Source organism: Salvelinus fontinalis, chromosome 23, assembly GCF_029448725.1.
Source record: "Salvelinus fontinalis isolate EN_2023a chromosome 23, ASM2944872v1, whole genome shotgun sequence".
In the NCBI taxonomy this organism is placed as follows: domain Eukaryota; kingdom Metazoa; phylum Chordata; class Actinopteri; order Salmoniformes; family Salmonidae; genus Salvelinus; species Salvelinus fontinalis.
This window is the reverse complement of record NC_074687.1, coordinates 26,409,875-26,430,258: the sequence shown is the minus strand read 5'-3', so window position 1 is coordinate 26,430,258 and position 20,384 is coordinate 26,409,875. Positions and strand designations below refer to the sequence as shown.

Here is a 20,384-nt window from a genome sequence, read left to right as displayed (position 1 = left end):
GTTCTTAGATCTTGTCAATAGTTCTGCCAATCACCCGCACGTCTGCGAGGATTAGAGGAACCACACACACAACCCCATCGCAATGTATTTTCTGATGATAGAATGTTGACATCAGAACGCCTGCAAATCGAGCTTCACATTTTGGTCCCATGTGACTGTTTAATTCCCTTGTCCTATTTATCCTGTTCATCAGGTAATAGTGTCCTTCTCTCCCTATTCTATGGAAACAGTCATTTCGTTGTCATGCCACTAATTATTTATTTATTTTTTCTAAATACTCCCATGTATTATACACCTTTTATTTACTATTTTTCCAAGGTAGAGCGAATCCCCTTTCCAATTAAAAATGCATTTGTCCCATCACTTAATTTCTCTTCTCAAACCAAGCTCTATATAGTACAGACATTATTTCTGAATACTACAGATGACTTAATGTCTTATTCTAATACAATACTTCAAATATCACTGTGTTTTTCCCATTACAGATATTATTATTTATTCATTTTATAATTCTAATCAATTTTATGATTACATTTACATTACATTTAAGTCATTTAGCAAATGCTCTTATCCAGAGCGACTTACAAATTGGAAAGTTCATACATATTCATCCTGGTCCCCCATGGGAATTTAACCCTCAACCCTGGTGTTGCAAGCACCATGCTCTACCAACTGAGTCACACCAGTCCACTGCCCGCTCCGTTAAGATCTCTATCTAACGTCTTACTTTTACCTTTATTAAATTTATTTTGTCTATACTTTCTTACCTCTTATCTATATTCTTATTATTTCATTGTCTTTTATCCCATTTTACTGTTTAATTCCCGATTCACGGTTTTAGTGAAACAAACCTCTCATATTCTGGTCTCTGTCCTTCAGGCTATTTTTAGACCGCAGTCTCTGTGGGTACAGAGTGATCGACGGCCTCTTTTTTCCTCTTCCTTTGTTACACCGTTCGTGAATCCTTAATCTGTCCTGAATTTCACTATTTATCACTATTTATCTTAACTAACCTAAATTCGTTTTTAACTTTATAGTACAATTTCAATTTATCGACGATTCTACTTTCTGTCTTGTTACACACTATTTGGTTTAATCCTCTTTTATTATCTTTATGGTTATTTATTTTAACACCTTTTTTAGTATTCTACTATGGTCGCTTATTACTTTATCACATCAGTGTTTTTATCCTTGATTATAACTTATTTTACTTCGATGTTCCTTAATTTCATTCCATCTGCCTAATAGCAGTTAACTGCACTCTCCTTCTCAAATTACACTCAGTTAACTATCAGAGAGGCTTGCGCATGCCTCTTCCTACCAGCAGTTGGTCACAGACACACACACACACACACAACCCAACCTGTCCTTTCTTTCTTCCTAATGTTCTATCTCTACACAGATCTACTCATTTCTTACAACATTATCATTCATCCTTTGTTTTTACCTCAAAACAACTCAGTTCTTTCTTTATTGACTTAATCCCTTTGTTCAACATAAGCCTAGGCTAATAGGATTTCTACGATATGACGAGAGACTACTGTCTAATCGGATCAGCTTGTCTTCATATCCTACCCAACCCCCAATACTGATCTTTTCTTCTTTTATTAGAGTAGTATTATGGCGTGACCTACTGAATTACAAAACCCTGTTAGCTAGACAGAGCGGTTTTTTATTCGCAGGATTTCTTTTGCATTTGAACGCCGCACAATCGGGCAAACGTCCTAAATATTCATCCGTACAGTCCTCCTTTCAGAGCGTTAACCATGAAATATTTATTTAACTACTGATTTATGTTTCGACCGTATAAACTACTTTTGCAGTTGAACGCCGCACAATCGGGCAAACGTTTTTCCTACAACCTAATATTTATAAGCTACTTTTGCAGTTGAACGCCGCACAATCGGGCTAACGTTTTCCTACAACCTAATATTTATAAGCTACTTTTGCAGTTGAACGCCGCACAATCGGGCTAACGTTTTCCTACAACCTAATATTTATAAGCTACTTTTGCAGTTGAACGCCGCACAATCGGGCTAACGTTTTTCCTGCCTTCTAAATATTCATCCGTTCAGTCCCCCGTTCTGGGGCGGTATCCATGAAGTATTTATTTACTAAATATCCACCCAATCAGACCTCTTTAAAAATGTTCCTTTTTTAACGAGCGGTATCGTGGCTTTCTAACTACTTATTCATGCAGTTCTCTGTTATCTTTAGAGCCGTTATTCATAAGTAACCTGTCCAAGCATTCCTTCTACTAATTTTATTGAAGAGGTATCACAGGATTTTATACCTACATTATCTGTTTTTACCGTATGGGCTGTCCCACATTATAGCCAGCCATCTCAGCCAGATGGCACAAACAAGCACATCATTTAAGCTACACATTCGAACGGTCTAATCAGAACGAGCGCATGCTCCACTAAACACCCAACACAAGCAAAGTTCACATCGCCTATTCACTCATTCTCTATACATGCACATGCATTTATATTTAATACAATTCCCCAAATTACACATACATGCAAATTCATTGAATTTAAAAGTTCTTTTGTATTTACTGGTTTCATTTTAGGAAATTTGAAAGAGAGACTTACGTGGCGCTCCTCTCGCTGAGACAGTATCTCTGAAGCAATCTTACACAAACATTTCAACCATTGTAAGAACTTGCTTACCGTCTAGTTGGGCGGCCACCCTTGTTTGTTAGATTGTCCAAAGAACCCATCATCAGCCAAGAACGTCCCAGTCCCTATCAGCTCCTGGCTAGCTCGCCAAAATATGTCGTGGAAAATCATCTCAGAAATATAACGCTTTATCAGAACTTGTAAATTCAATCATGCTCTTTATTACAATTGTACAGCCATCTGGAATGTCCGCGGAACCCCCACCGCGGAACCCCCCCCTCAGAAGTCCAGTCCTTTATATTTATACCCACATAGTATTGTCCGTCCCCTATGACGTCATTCCCCACCATCTGCCTTCAATCAGTTTATAATGGTGGCCGGACCCTCCCTTTACCACTAAATCAATGCACTCTTTGTGCCCCCCCCCCCTCTCTAGGGCATCCAATTGCTTATAGGCGTCTATGTGTCTGGTCAGTTTCACTCAAATGGAATCAGCAGACTATGTGTTTCTTGTTCATTAGTGTCCAGCCATCTCAGGCATATTTCTCTGGTATGTATGCTTTTCTAGTGGAATGAGTAGACTATATTTCTAGTGGGTCTAAGTGCCCTAAACACATATTTCTCTGACATGTGTATCTCTTTAAAGAATCAGCAGACTGTGTGTCTAGTGTCCAATTTCTTTAAGCGCCTATCTGTCTGACAGCATAATGGAGAATCTACAAGGGTCAGAGGGTCAGAACGTCCCTTAGTAGATTTCCATTACCACGGTCTCATGATCTATGTTACCATGTGGTTTGTTACTTTAATGTTCAGCTATCTTTAATATTTATATGTTATCCATGTATTTTATGTTACTACTACATCATCTGCTAATCTTTGGTTTCCTGTATTTACCAGAATGGCAAACACACTCACATCTGCCTTCTTATACTATTTACCTATCTATTGTTTAATAGTGTGATATCTACCTACATATGTCACTTACTCCTACAGCTTCAGCACTCGGCGTTCCCGCACTTTGAACTTGTGTGGCCTACCACTTTCCGGCTGAGCCGTTGTTGCTCCTAGATGTTTCCACTTCACAATAACAGCACTTACAGTTGACCGGAGCAGCTCTAGCAGGGCATAAATTTGACAAACTGACTTGTTGGAAAGGTGACATCCTATGACAGTGCCACGTTGAAAGTCACTGAGCTCTTCATTAAGGCCATTCTACTGCCAGTGTTTGTCTATGGAGATTGCATGGGTGTGTGCTCGATTTTATACACCTGTCAGCAATGGGTGTGGCTGAAATAGCCAAATCCACTAGTTTGAAGGGGTGTCCACATACTTTTGTATATACTATATATATATATATAGTGTATTACATTTACATTTAAGTCATTTAGCAGACGCTCTTATCCAGAGCGACTTACAAATTGGTGCATTCACCTTATGATATCCAGTGGAACAATGTACATTGTGTATCTATATACATTATTAAGGATATCATACCATCATGACATTCACTTGTTGAATAATACATCTCTTCTGTTGTTGAATTAATGCATCTCAGAGGAACTCATTGAAAATACGTGTTTTTAATGCTTTCATGAGGTAATCCTCTGGTGTTCCTTGTACTTTTTAAATAGTATTTGTATGTATGAATTGTTTTACCCAAATATCAATGAATCAACCAACAAAACTATCTCTTCTGTATTACAGCATCGTAATGTGACTCAGTCAGAGAGCCTGTCCAGTCTGGATAGCTTGGAGACGGAGGACGTCTTGAACAATACAATACACAGGGTCCACAGCTCTTGGTTAGATCACCAGAAACACCCCAATGGTCCATCCTCTGACTTGTCCTTTTGTCCACCAACAAAAAGAAGTGGTAACCTCCTACTCCAACAGGGCAAAGTTGATGCTAGCCCTCAGCCCCCCAGACCAAAGCAGACAGAGGAGTCCGAAGATTGTAACAGCAGACTGCACCAGCTCTCGCAGGCCACTGGGTGGCAGAGTTGTACAGACCAATCATCATCACAGAGTAACACTATAACCCAGTCCCCATTCCTCAGTGTCAGTCACCACAGTCTGCTAACTCTGAGTGGGATTATAGATACATCCTCAATACGTTCAGATACCGGTGACCAACACTCTCAGCAAAGGGAAAGTCATCTGAGGAGGGACCACAGAGTCTCAGGGGTCGTAGCGTGCTCTAAGGTTTCTACTCCAGACAGAACGCTGCTAGAGTTCACCTCTTGTCTGACCCCAGAGGGAAAGTTAGAATTTAGGCAGCAGGTGAGACCCCAGGAGGACAAGTATTCCAAACAACCGTCGGCGACACAGGTCCTTCTGCCTGGGAAAACTTGCAGCCACAAAGACCTTCTGTGTGAAGCCCCCTCCTCAAACCCTGATTATATCCTCAGTTATAGCACTAAAAGTAGCTCAGGGGCCCGAGAGGACACCGCCATCATTCAGCCAACAAAAAGCACACAACACCAGTCACACGGGAGCAAACCCAGTGTAGAAGATGCTATGAACAACCTCAACAAAGGGACCAACTCTGAACCCAAAGGAGGGTCCAACTCTGAACCCAAAGCAGGGTCCAACTCTGAACCCAAAGCAGGGTCCAACTCTGAGCCCAAAGCAGGGTCCAACTCTGAGCCCAAAGCCGGAAGGTCTAAGAACAAAGACCCTCTCAGTCAGACGTTGGGCCATTGTAATATCAGGTCTGACTTCCCTAAAGGCCTGAAGAACCTGCAGGTGGAAATAACACCAACACACCTCCCAGATAGGCCTCCATCTCCTCCACCTGCAGCTGCTGTCAGCACAGCCACAGATCATCATAAAGGCACTGAAGTCCGATGCATAAAAGGAATTCTTAAAAAACAATCGAAATACGGCGTGTCGGAAGGAAACACTTATTCTAGTATGTATAACGCCAGGCATTTAATATTCACCAAACCATTCAACATGTCCATCAGAGATAGTGTGGAACTGACCAGAAGGAAAGGCAAGGATGCAGAGGGCAACAAGATGGTCAAGAAGAAGGTACGCTGGTTTGACGAGGTAAATCTGGAGGAAGAGGAGGAGATGAAACAGAGTCCTATAACAAACAACAAGTGTGTTTCTGAGTATCCACTACCTCTACATAAATACGCAGCATCATCAGACCACCAACAGGGTCAGGGCCAGACGGTGGCCACCAACACCCCTCTGGCCTCCACCGGCTATCATTTTACCAAGCAGGCCTGGGCAGATGTCAGGATCCAGGAGAGCAGGTTGCAGGGGCACCAGGGGGTCCAGGAGAGAGGCCAGGAGGCCAGGGAGACAAGAGTGGAAGCCAGGGAGGTCAGGGTCCAGTGGGGGAGCAGCGGGAGAACCGGGTGCCCCAGAGTCCCCAGGAGAGTGAGATCTGCCAGGGCAGGGATGGATCCTGTTTCGTCCCGCTCCAGAAAAGGCACGGTCATCAGACCCCAATCTGCTACGGAGGCCAGCAGCCACGTGGCCCGGGTGACCCACGGGAAGGTCATGGTGCCTCGTCCCCCGCCTCGCACTGAAACCATGGAGCCAAAAACACACACAAGACGGACGGATGCTGTAGTATCATACACCACCAAGACTCCTTACAATATGAATCACACTAATGACACCACCAAGACTCCTTACAATATGGATAACTTTAATGACACCACCAAGACTCCTTACAACATGGATAACTTTAATGACACCACCAAGACTCCTTACAACATGGATCCCTTTAATGACACCACCAAGACTCCTTACAATATGGACCCCTTTAATGACACCACCAAGACTCCTTACAACATGGATCAGTCTAACTCTGCTGCTACTAAAGCAGGGATTCCTGTAGATGAGGCGTTGTGTAACAATAACACCCTGGACAGCTTCGCCCCGTCCCAGACCCGTACACATGTCATTAGGGCAGAGAGCGGCGTTATTTCCAACCCATCCAAGGCCACCCCCATGTCAGGCCAGCAGGACGCCCAGGGAGAGGCCGCCAGATGGGGGCTGCTGTACCATGAGAAAGGCCTCTGTCTGGACCGTACTCCCACAGACGAGGAGATCTCCCAGCTCTGGCATGGAGTCCGTAGTGCCTTAGCCACCAAGGACGGTAATGTACTGTACTGTAGATTGATCAGACTGTCCGTTCCTCACATCTCTAATACATGTGTTGTTGTCACCAGTTGAGAAGGACGTGTTGTGGAAATTACCACCAGGGTCACCTGAAGTCAATATTAAATTAATCATTATTTATTATCAGCAAGCTGGAGAGGTTCCAACAAACTTAACGCTCCATAGTACACGTTGGTCAGGAGCTCTGCCGGGACAGTCCCGTTAGTACTCTTATATACTGCTTACACAGACAAGTTATATTTGCATGATTTAGCTTACTCATTATTTATAATTAATTCATCATTAACATTTGGTTCATGCATGTGACAGACCAATACCTCACAAGGCTTCTGCTCGCCAGGCTGAGACCTTGTTACTGACACACCCCTTTCGGTTCTCAAAACAATGTTCTGGGCGTACTGCCGAATTGCTTCTACTGATAGTGAGGATTCCTCCCAGGCACGATCAATCAGTCACTTGCATGAACCCAGTGGAATTGGTTATTAGAAAAGCACAAACATGAAATGTTCCTTCACAGATATTAATGTGCATGTCAGTCAAATTAGATAAACTTTATCACATTTAACTTGTTGTTTAGTTTGAGCTTTCAAGTTTTACGGCATAGTTAGTAGGGATGTGCATCTTTCCTTTCATGAACGATTCGATACGCATCTGGTACGATACACGTTTTAGTTTGAAACGATTTGATACGCATCTAGATACATGGGCTGTGAGACGATACAGGAACCATACATTTTACTTTGAAACGATTCGGTTTCCTGGTGGTTTATTAAGGATCCCCATTAGTTCCTGCCAAGGCAGCAGCTACTCTTCCTGGGGTTTATTATGGATCCCCATTAGTTCCTGCCAAGGCAGCAGCTACTCTTACTGGGGTTTATTATGTATCCCCATTAGTTCCTGCCAAGGCAGCAGCTACTCTTCCTGGGGTTTATTATGGATCCCCATTAGTTCCTGCCAAGGCAGCAGCTACTCTTCCTGGGGTTTATTATGGATCCCCATTAGTTCCTGCCAAGGTAGCAGCTACTCTTCCTGGGGTTTATTATGGATCCCCATTAGTTCCTGCCAAGGCAGCAGCTACTCTACCTGGGGTTTATTATGGATCCCCATTAGTTCCTGCCAAGGCAGCAGCTACTCTTCCTGGGGTTTATTTTGGACCCCCATTAGTTCCAGCTAAAGTAAGGCAGTTATACAATTTAAAAACATTACAGCAAATTCAGGCCCCTATTCTACTACCACATATCTACAACAGAGTCCATGTGTACGTGTGAGTATGGTGCGTATGTTATCATGGGTATGCATGTCAGTGCCTGTGTTTGTGTCACATTCCCTGCAGTAGCATAAAGTGTATTTTTGTATCTGTTTTGTAAATCTAATTTTACTGCTGCATAAATTACTTGATGTGGAATAGAGTTCCATGTAGTCATGGCTCTATGTAGTACTGTGGAATAGAGTTCCATGTAGTCATGGCTCTATGTAGTACTGTGGAATAGAGTTCCATGTAGTCATGGCTCTATGTAGTACTGTGGAATAGAGTCCCATGTAGTCATGGCTCTATGTAGTACTGTGGAATAGAGTTCCATGTAGTCATGGCTCTATGTAGTACTGTGGAATAGAGTTCCATGTAGTCATGGCTCTATGTAGTACTGTGGAATAGAGTTCCATGTAGTCGTGGCTCTATGTAGTACTGTGGAATAGAGTTCCATGTAGTCGTGGCTCTATGTAGTACTGTGGAATAGAGTTCCATGTAGTCGTGGCTCTATGTAGTACTGTGGAATAGAGTTCCATGTAGTCGTGGCTCTATGTAGTACTGTGGAATAGAGTTCCATGTAGTCATGGCTCTATGTAGTACTGTGGAATAGAGTTCCATGTAGTCATGGCTCTATGTAGTACTGTGGAATAGAGTTCCATGTAGTCATGGCTCTATGTAGTACTGTGGAATAGAGTTCCATGTAGTCATGGCTCTATGTAGTACTGTGGAATAGAGTTCCATGTAGTCATGGCTCTATGTAGTACTGTGGAATAGAGTTCCATGTAGTCATGGCTCTATGTAGTACTGTGGAATAGAGTTCCATGTAGTCATGGCTCTATGTAGTACTGTGGAATAGAGTTCCATGTAGTCATGGCTCTATGTAGTACTGTGGAATAGAGTTCCATGTAGTCATGGCTCTATGTAGTACTGTGGAATAGAGTTCCATGTAGTCATGGCTCAATGTAGTACTGTGGAATAGAGTTCCATGTAGTCATGGCTCTATGTAGTACTGTGGAATAGAGTTCCATGTAGTCATGGCTCTATGTAGTACTGTGGAATAGAGTTCCATGTAGTCATGGCTCTATGTAGTACTGTGGAATAGAGTTCCATGTAGTCATGGCTCTATGTAGTACTGTGGAATAGAGTTCCATGTAGTCATGGCTCTATGTAGTACTGTGGAATAGAGTTCCATGTAGTCATGGCTCTATGTAGTACTGTGGAATAGAGTTCCATGTAGTCATGGCTCTATGTAGTACTGTGGAATAGAGTTCCATGTAGTCATGGCTCTATGTAGTACTGTGGAATAGAGTTCCATGTAGTCATGGCTCTATGTAGTACTGTGGAATAGAGTTCCATGTAGTCATGGCTCTATGTAGTACTGTGTGCCTCCCATAGTCTGTTCTGGACTTGGGGACTGTGAAGAGACCTCTGGTGGCCTGTCTTGTGGGGTAGTCATGTGTGTCTGAGCTGTGTGCCAGTAGTTTAAACAGACAGCTCGGTGCATTCAACATGTTAGTACCTCACAAATACAAGTAGTGATGAAGTCAATCTCTCCTCCAATTTGAGCCAGGAGAGATTGACATATTATTAATATTAGCTCTCTGTGTACATCCAGCTGCCCTGTTCTGAGCCAATTGCAATTTTCCTCTTTGTGGCACCTGACCACACGACTGAACAGTAGTCCAGGTGTGACAAAACTAGGGCCTGTAGGACCTGCCTTGTTGATAGTGCTGTTAAGAAGGTAGAAACTAGGGCCTGTAGGACCTGCCTTGTTGATAGTGTTGTTAAGAAGGCAGAGCAGTGCTTTATTATGGACAGACTTCTCCCCATCTTAGCTACTGTTGTATCAATATGTTTTGACCATGACAGTTTACAATCCAGGGTTACTCAAAGCAGTTTAGTCACCTCAACTTGCTCCATTTCCACAGTATTCATTACAAGATTTTGTTGAGGTTTAGGGTTTAGTGAATTATTTATCCCAAATACAATGCTTTTAGTTTTTTAAATATTTAGGGCAAACTTTTTCCTTGCCTCCCGTTCTGAAACTAACTGCAGCTCTTTGTTAAGTGTTGCAGTCATTTCAGCCGCAGTAGTAGCTGACGTGTATAGTGTTGAGTCATCCACATTCTCAAAGCCATTGGCATGTAGTTAGTAAAGTTTGAGAAAAGTAGGGAGCCTAGACAGCTGCCCTGGGGAATTCCTGATTCTACCTGGATTATGTTGGAGAGGCTTCCATTAAAGATCACCCTCTGTGTTCTGTTAGACGGGTAACTCTTTATCCACAATATAGCAGGGGGTGTAAAGCCATAACACATTATAGCAGGGGGTGTAAAGCCATAACATAAGTTTTCCAGCAGTGGACTATGATAGATAATGTCAAAAGCCGCACTGAAGTGTGACAAAACTGCCCCCACAATATTTTTTATCATCAATTTCTCTCAGCCAATCATCAGTCATATGTGTAAGTGCTGTGTTTGTTGAGTGTCCTTCCCTATAAGCTGAAAGTTTGTTGTCAATTTGTTTACTGAAAAATAGCATTGTATCTGGTCAAACATGATTTTTTCCCCAAAAGTTTACTAAGGGTTGATAACAGACTGATTGGTCGGCTATTTGAGCCAGTAAAGGGGGCTTTACTATTCTTGGGTAGCAGAATGACTTTAGCTTCCCTCAAGGCCTGAGGGCACACACTTTCTAGTAGGCTTAAATTGAAGATGTGGCAATATCGTCCGCTATTCTCCTCAGTTATTTTCCATCCAAGTTGTCAGACCCTGGTTGTTGATAGACAACAATCCTTTTTCACACTCACTTTACGGAATTAAAAATTACAATGCTTGTCTTTCATAATTTGATCAGTTATACTTGGATGTGTAGTGTCAGGGTTTCTTTCTGGCATGTCACGCCTAAGTTTGCTGATCTTGCCAATGAAAAAAATCAGCAAGTAGTTTGTAATATCAGTTGGTTTTGGGATGAATGAGCCTTTTGGTTCAATGAATGATGGAGCTGAGATTGCCTTTTTTCCCATAATGTAATTTTAAGGTGCTCCAAAGATTTTTTACTATCATTCTTTATATAATTTATCTTTGTTTCATAGTGTAGTTTCTTCTTTTTATTCAGTTTAGTCACATGATTTCTCAATTTGCAGTACTTTTGCCAATTGGTTCTGCAGCCAGTAACTGGAATACGCAATTTCATAAATGTGTCAAGTGCAGTGTCTGATTGTGCCTCATTACACACCACGGACCAGCAGATATTCTTAACATCATCAACATATGAATCACTACAAAACGTATTGTATGACCTCTTATACACTATATTAGGCCCAGCCTGACCTCTTATACACTATATTAGGCCCAGCCTGACCTCTTATACACTATATTAGGCCCAACCTGACCTCTTATACACTATATTAGGCCCAGCCTGACCTCTTATACACTATATTAGGCCCAGCCTGACCTCTTATACACTATATTAGGCCCAGCCTGTCCTCTTATACACTATATTAGGCCCAGCCTGACCTCTTATACACTATATTAGGCCCAGCCTGACCTCTTATACACTATATTAGACCAAGCCTGACCTCTTATACACTATATTAGGCCCAGCCTGACCTCTTATACACTATATTAGGCCCAGCCTGACCTCTTATACACTATATTAGGCCCAGCCTGACCTCTTATACACTATATTAGACCAAGCCTGACCTCATATACACTATATTAGGCCCAGCCTGACCTCTTATACACTATATTAGGCCCAGCCTGTCCTCTTATACACTATATTAGGCCCAGCCTGACCTCTTATACACTATATTAGGCCCAGCCTGACCTCTTATACACTATATTAGGCCCAGCCTGACCTCTTATACACTATATTAGACCAAGCCTGACCTCATATACACTATATTAGGCCCAGCCTGACCTCTTATACACTATATTAGGCCCAGCCTGTCCTCTTATACACTATATTAGGCCCAGCCTGACCTCTTATACACTATATTAGGCCCAGCCTGACCTCTTATACACTATATTAGGCCCAGCCTGACCTCTTATACACTATATTAGGCCCAGCCTGACCTCTTATACACTATATTAGGCCCAGCCTGACCTCTTATACACTATATTAGGCCCAGCCTTTGGAACTGTGGGTTTCCTAGATGTGGCTACTATATTGTGATCACTACATCCTATGGATCTGGATACTGCGTTCAAACACATTTCTGCAGCGTTAGTAAAGATGTGATCAATACAGATGAGGTATTTTCAGAATAAAACAAAAACGAGTTAAAAACACCAGTGAACCATTGATTCCTGAAGTTTGAATTTGTTTTCTGACCAATGCTTAATTTGGATCAGTTTAGGCTCTGATGCACTCGCAGGTTAACCATTTGAAGCGGTGGCCGATATGTAATGTTGAATCGTTCCATCCCTAGTAATTAGTTATTTTTATTGTATGTAATTTATGACTGATGTCATCCACCTGCTATTGGAAATATATTTTCAACTGCTCATTTTTTTTTTTGTTACATGGAAAGTACTGAGGACCCAGTGACCTAAAGCCTCCCCACTGAACTCACTGCACCTTGTTGGCTAGTCCAACAGAAACCCTTTTGACGGGACAGTACTCTCTTTGTGTGGCTGCCAGTTTGTAACTTTGTGTGGCTGATTCTTTAGGTATGAAAACATTTCTTAGGAAAACTTCTTCTTAAGTTCAATCGATACGCTGTGTTTTCATTGCCCCCCCCTGTACCACTCACCATCACATATGGGATTACTACACTGGTGAAATATACCATGGGAAAATGTCTATCGGGATAGTTTGGAGAGAAACATCAGGTGTTTTCATAACAGAATCTGGAGCCGGGAGGGGAAACTAGGAACCTCTGACTTGCTGTTTTGTCTCTTTAGGTGACCCTATAACTGTCCTGCCTCAAGCACACCTATCTCGCGTTACTATCAACGGGGACAGCCTGATCAACGGAGTTAAAGCCACGATGGGAGACTTCTTCCTCTCTCCAACCAATGGTAAGAAGGTCAAATCAGATTTAGCCTAGGTGGTATCTCAAATTGCACCCTATTCCCTATTTTGTGCACTACGTTACAGATTTATTCTAAAATGGATTAAATTAATGTTTTTCCTCATCACACAATAACCCATAATGAGAAAGTGAAACCAGGTTTTTAGACATTTTTGCAAATGTATTAAAAATAAAAAAACATAAATACCTTATTTATATAAGTATTCAGACCCTTCGCTATGAGACTTAATATTGAGCTCAGGTTCATCCTGTTTCCATTGGTCATCCTTGATGTTTCTACAATTTGATTGGGTGAGATACCTAGTCAGTTGTACAACTGAATGCATTGAACTGAAATGGGTCTTCCACATTTAACCCAAGCCCTCTGAATCAGAGAGGTGTGAGGAGCTGCCATAATCAACATCCACGTCTTCCTCATTTAACCCAAGCCCTCTGAATCAGAGAGGTGTGAGGAGCTGCCATAATCAACATCCACGTCTTCCTCATTTAACCCAAGCCCTCTGAATCAGAGAGGTGTGAGGAGCTGCCATAATCAACATCCACGTCTTCCTCATTTAACCCAAGCCCTCTGAATCAGAGAGGTGTGAGGAGCTGCCATAATCAACATCCACGTCTTCCTCATTTAACCCAAGCCCTCTGAATCAGAGAGGTGTGAGGAGCTGCCATAATCAACATCCACGTCTTCCTCATTTAACCCAAGCCCTCTGAATCAGAGAGGTGTGAGGAGCTGCCATAATCAACATCCACGTCTTCCTCATTTAACCCATCCCTCTGAATCAGAGAGATGTGTGTCACGTTCCTGACCTGTTTTCTCTTGTTTTGTATGTGTTTATTGGTCAGGGCGTGAGCTGGGTGGGCATTTCTATGTGTTGTGTTTCTATGTTGGGTTAAAGGGTTAATTGACCTTGTATGGCTCTCAATCAGAGACAGGTGTTTTCGTTTTCCTCTGATTGAGAGACATACATAGGGAGGTTGTTTCTCACTGTTTGTTTGTTAGTTTGTTAAAGTGGTTTCGTTTTGTGTTGGTTCTCTTCTAAATAAAAGAAGATGGCTTATTTTCCACATGCTGCGCCTTGGTCCTCACTCTCTACCTTTGACGATCGTGACAGTGTGAGGAGCTGCCATAATCAACATCCACGTCTTCGGCGCCCGGGGAACAGTAGGTTAACTGCCTTGCTCAGGGGCAGAACGACAGATTTTTACCTTGTCAGCTCTGGGATTCGATACAGCAACCTTTCGGTTACTGGCCCAACGCTCTAAACACTAGGCTACCTGCCGCACGGAGTCCACCTGTGGTAAATTCAATTGATTGGACATGATTTGGAAAGGCACACACCTGTCTATATAAGGTCCCACAGTTGACAGTGCATATCAGAGCAAAAAACAAGCCTTGAGGTCGAAGGAATTGTCCGTAGAGCTCCGAACCAGGATTGTGTCGAGGCACAGCTCTTGGGAAGGGTACCAAAAAATGTCCGTAGCATTGAAAGTCCCCAAGAATGCATTGGCCTCCATCATACTTAAATGGAAGAAGTTTGGAACCACCAAGACTCTTCCTAGAACTGGCCGCCCGGCCAAACTGAGAAATCGGGGGAGAAGGGCCTTGGTCAGAGAGGTGACCAAGAACCCGATGGTCACTCTGACAGCGCTCCAGAGTTCCTCTGTGGAGATGGGAGAACCTTCCAGAAGGACACCCATCTCTGCAGCACTCTACCAATCAGGTCTTTATGGTAGAGTGGCCAGACAGAAGCCACTCCTCAGTAAAAGGCACATGACAGCCCGCTTGGCGTTTGCCAAAAGGCACCTAAAGACTCTTAGACCATGAGAAACAAGATTCTCTGGTCTGATGAAACAAAGATTGAACTCCTTGGCCTGAATGCCAAGCATCACGTCTGGAGGAAACCTGGCACCATCTCTACGGTGAAGCACGGTGGTGGCACCATCATGCTGTGGGGATGTTTTTCAGCGGCAGGGACTGGGAGACTAGTCAGGATCGAGGGAAAGATGAACGGAGCAAAGTACAGAGAGATCCTTGATGAAAACCTGCTCCAGAGCACACAGGACCTCCGACTGGGGCCAAGGTTCAACTACCAACAGGACAATGACCCTAAGCACACAGCCAAGACGATGCTGGAGCGACTTCAGGACAAGTCTCTGATGTCCTTGAGTGGACCAGCCAGAGCCTAGACTTGAACCCGATCTAACATCTCTGGAGAGACCTGAAAATAGCTTGAGAGGATCTGCAGAGAAGAATGGAGAAACTCCCCAAATACAGGTGTGCCAAGCTTGTAGCATCATACCCAAGAAGACTCAAGGCTGTAATCACTGCCAAAGATGCTTCAACAAAGTACTGAGTAAAAGGTCTGAATACTTATGTAAATGTGATATTTAATTTAATTTTCTTGTTTTTTTCCCCCAAAATATTTATACACACCTTTTTTTGTTTCTTCATTATGGGGTATTTTGTTTAGATTTGAGAAAAAAATACAAATATTTAATCAATTTTAGAATAAGTCTGTAACGTAACAAAAATGTGAAGAAAGTCAAGGGGTCTGAATACTTTCCGAATGCATAGGGAAGGGATGGGCAATCCCAGTCCTCGGGTGCCTGATCGGTGTCACACTTTCCCCACATCCCTAGCTAACACACCTGATTAAACGAATTGTGTTCTAAACTGAAGATCATGATTAGTTGATTATTGGAGTCAGGTGTGTTAGCGGGGGCGGGGTGCAAAGGTGTCAGTCAAATGTATTAAAAAGCCCTTCTTACATCAGCTGATATCTCAAAGTGCTGTACAGATACCCAGCCTAAAACCCCCAAACAGCAAGCATTGCAGGTGTAGAAGCACGGTGGCTAGGAAAAACTCCCTAGAAAGGCCAAAACCTAGGAAGAAACCTAGAGAGGAACCAGGCTATGAGGGTAGGGCCAGTCCTGTTTTGGCTGTGCCGGGTGGTGATTATAACAGAACATGGCCAAGATGTTAAAATGTTCATAAATTAACAGCAGGGTCAAATAATAATAATAATAATAATAATAATATTAATAATAATAATCACAGTGGTTGCAGAGGGTTGTAGAGGGTGCAGCAGATGTGACACCAATCAGGCCCCTGAGGACTGGAGGTGCCCCTGATGTAGGGAAAAGGGTACCATCTGGCATTCAGCCTCAAAACCTCGTAGTATTATTTCTCTGTCAAAGAGCGCCATTTAGAAGTAAACGTTCGATAAAAGGGAAATACTTTTTTTGCAACATATCTTTTTAATAGACCATACATTAGGGTGAACCTTCTGTTGTAATACTCAATGTTGGGGGGGGGCTTATATATGTGCTGTTACACACTTTCTACTGGAAATGTGTTTCTTGAATATCCCAACCCCCCCTGAGACACCCACAAGGAGTGGGGTCACGGCCAGGGTCACCATATCACAACCCCCCCTGAGTGGGGTCACAGCCAGGGTCACGGCCAGGGTCACCATATCCCAACTCTCCCTGAGACACCGGCAGGGAGTGGGGTCACGGCCAGGGTCACCGTATCCCAACTCTCCCTGAGACATCAGCAGGGAGTGGGGTCACAGCCAGGGTCACCATATCCCAACCCCCCCTGAGACTCCCTGTGGGGTCACGCCAGGGTCACGACAAGGGTCACCGTATCCCTACTCCCCCTGAGACATCCACAGGGAGTGGGGTCACGACAAGGGTCACCGTATCCCAACTCTCCCTGAGACATCAGCAGGGAGTGGGGTCACAGCCAGGGTTACCATATCCCAACTCCCCCTGAGACACCAGCAGGGAGTGGGGTCACGGCCAGGGTCACCATATCCCAACTCTCCCTGAGACACCAGCAGGGAGTGGGGTCACAGCCAGGGTCACCGTATCCCAACTCCCCCTGAGACACCCACAGGGAGTGGGGTCACGGCCAGGGTCACCATATCCCAACTCTCCCTGAGACACCAGCAGGGAGTGGGGTCATGGACCAGGGTCACAGCCAGGGTCACCATATCCCAACTCCCCCTGAGACACCAGCAGGGAGTGGGGTCACGGCCAGGGTCACCATATCCCAACTCTCCCTGAGACACCAGCAGGGAGTGGGGTCACGGCCAGGGTCACGGCCAGGGTCACCATATCCCAACTCCCCCTGAGACACCAGCAGGGAGTGGGGTCATGGACCAGGGTCACAGCCAGGGTCACCATATCCCAATTCCCCCTGAGACACCCACAGGGAGTGGGGTCACGGCCAGGGTCACCATATCCCAACTCTCCCTGAGACACCAGCAGGGAGTGGGGTCACGGCCAGGGTCACCATATCCCAACCCCCCCCGAGACACCAGCAGGGAGTGGGGTCACGGCCAGGGTCACGGTATCCCAACTCCCCCTGAGACATCCACAGGGAGTGGGGTCACGGCCAGGGTCACCATATCCCAACTCTCCCTGAGACACCAGCAGGGAGTGGGGTCACGGCCAGGGTCACGGCCAGGGTCACCATATCCCAACTCTCCCTGAGACACCAGCAGGGAGTGGGGTCACGGCCAGGGTCACCATATCCCAACCCCCCCCGAGACACCCGCAGGGAGTGGGGTCACGGCCAGGGTCACGGTATCCCAACTCCCCCTGAGACACCCACAGGGAGTGGGGTCACGGCCAGGGTCACGGTATCCCAACTCCCCCTGAGACATCCACAGGGAGTGGGGTCACGGCCAGGGTCACCATATCCCAACCCCCCCCGAGACACCCGCAGGGAGTGGGGTCACGGCCAGGGTCACGACAAGGGTCACCGTATCCCAACTACCCCTGAGACACCCACAGGGAGTGGGGTCACGGCCAGGGTCACCGTATCCCTACTCCCCCGAGACACCCGCAGGGAGTGGGGTCACGGCCAGGGTCACCGTATCCCTACTCCCCCTGAGACACCCGCAGGGAGTGGGGTCACGGCCAGGGTCACCGTATCCCTACTCCCCCTGAGACATCCACAGGGAGTGGGGTCACGACAAGGGTCACCATTGTCCAGCGCCCCAGGAGCAATTGCGGTTAGGTGCCTTTCTCAAGGGCACAGCAAAAGATCTTTCACCTTGTTGGCTCCGGGATTCGAGCCAACAACCTTTTAGTGTCTGGCCCAACGCTCTAACCTTGAGACTAGCTGCCGCCCTAAAGATCTTCCCGTTTATTCAGAAGAAATAGAAATGACTTGACCTGTAGTTACTAGAGGTCGACCGATTTATGATTTTTCAACGCCGATACCAATACTGATTATTGGAGGACCAAAAAAAGCCGATACTGTTTTATCGGCCGGTTTAAAATATATATATATATATATATATATATATATATATATATATATATGTAATAATGACAATTACAACAATACTGAATGAACACTTTTATTTTTACTTAATATAATACATCAATAAAATAAATTTAGTCTCAAATAAATAATGAAACATGTTCAATTTGGTTTAAATAATGCAAAAACAAAGTGTTGGAGAAGAGAGTAAAAGTGCAATATGTGCCATGTAAAAAAGCTAACGTTTAAGTTCCTTGCTCAGAACATGAAAACATATGAAAGCTGGTGGTTCCTTTTAACATGAGTCTTCAATATTCCCAGGTAAGAAGTTTTAGGTTGTAGTTGTTATAGGACTATTTCTCTCTCTACCATTTTGTATTTCATAGACCTTTGACTATTGGATGTTCTAATAGGTACTTTAGTATTGCCAGCCTAATCTCGGGAGTTGATAGGCTTGAAGTTATAAACAGCGCAATGCTTGTAGCATTGCGAAGAGCTGCTGGCAAACGCAGGAAAGTGCTGTTTGAATGAATGCTTACGAGCCTGCTGCTGCCTACCACCGCTCAGTCAGATTGCTCTATCAAATCATAGACTTAATTATAATATAATAACACACAGAAATACGAGCCTTTGGTCATTAATATTGTCAAATCCGGAAACTATCATCTCGAAAACAAAACATTTATTCTTTCAGTGAAATACGGAACCGTTCTGTATTTTAACTAACGGGTGGCATCCCTAAGTCTAAATATTCCTGTTACATTGCACAACCTTCAATATTCTCATAATTACGTAAAATTCTGGTAAATTAGTTCGCAACGAGCCAGGCGGCCCAAACTGTTGCATATACCCTGGCTCTGCGTGCAATGAACGCAAGAGAAGTGACACAATTTCCCTAGTTTAATATTGCCTGCTAACATGAATTTCTTTTAACTAAATATGCAGGTTTAAAAAAAATATACTTCTGTGTATTGATTATAAGAAAGGCGTTGATGTTTATGGTTAGGTACATTCGTGCAACGATTGTGCTTTTTTCGCAAATGCGCTTTTGTTAAATCATCCCCCGTTTGGCGAAGTTGGCTGTCTTTGATAGGAAGAAATAGTCTTCACACAGTTCGCAACGAGCCAGGCGGACCAAACTGCTGCATATACCCTGACTCTGTTGCACAGAACGCAAGAGAAGTGACACAATTTCCCTAGTTAAAAGAAATTCATGTTAGCAGGCAATATTAACTAAATATGCAGGTTTAAAAATGTATACTTGTGTATTGATGTTTATGGTTAGGTACACATTGGTGCAATGACAGTGCTTTTTTCGCGAATGCGCTCATTAAATCATCCCCCGTTTGGCGAAGTAGGCTGTGATTCGAGGATAAATTAACAGGCACCGCATCAATTATATGCAACGCAGGACAAGCTAGATAAACTAGTAATATCATCAACCATGTGTAGTTAACTAGTGATTATGTTAAGATTGATGGTTTTTTATAAGATACGTTTAACGCTAGCTAGCACCTTGGCTCCTTGCTGCACTCGCGTAACAGGTAGTCAGCCTGCCACTCAGTCTCCTCGTGGAGTGCAATGTAATCGGCCATGATCGGTGTCCAAAAATGCAGAATACCGATTGTTATGAAAACTTGAAATCGGCCCTAATTAATCGGCCATTCCGATTTAATCGGTCGACCTCCTAGTAGTTACCCAACATCGTACACATTTGACACTGATAACTCAAATTCTATTAAGGATTTCATCCATTACATTTTTTCTGACTATGCAATTTCCTTAAAAAAAAACATAATTATGCAAACATAATTATTTGATTATACCTCATTGGTAATAAATGCACATGTATTTAGCATTATTCTATATTATTGTGATCAGCCAGGAGCGTGGTGAGGAGGCCCCAGGAGAGTCGTGGTAGTGGGGCCAGGAGGAGAGGAACCACTGGCTCAGGGAACAGAAGGCTGCCTCTACCCTCCCAGTCTCAGGTACAGGCTTCCCTTCCTCTACCCTCCCAGTCTCAGGTACAGGCTTCCCTTCCTCTACCCTCCCAGTCTCAGG

The 20,384-nt window shown here is 44.0% G+C and overlaps 1 protein-coding gene across 1 annotated transcript in view; it reads left to right on the top strand.

Moving 5' to 3' along the window:
• The window catches only part of cep126 (centrosomal protein 126), a 63,407-nt gene that overhangs the window by 22,322 nt on the left and 20,701 nt on the right, over positions 1-20,384 (top strand). Inside the window, exons 6-8 of the mRNA XM_055878330.1 lie at positions 4,329-6,741; positions 12,918-13,034; positions 20,205-20,311. Coding sequence (XP_055734305.1) covers positions 4,329-6,741; positions 12,918-13,034; positions 20,205-20,311 — 2,637 coding nt within the window. The remainder of the gene's footprint in view (positions 1-4,328; positions 6,742-12,917; positions 13,035-20,204; positions 20,312-20,384) is intronic.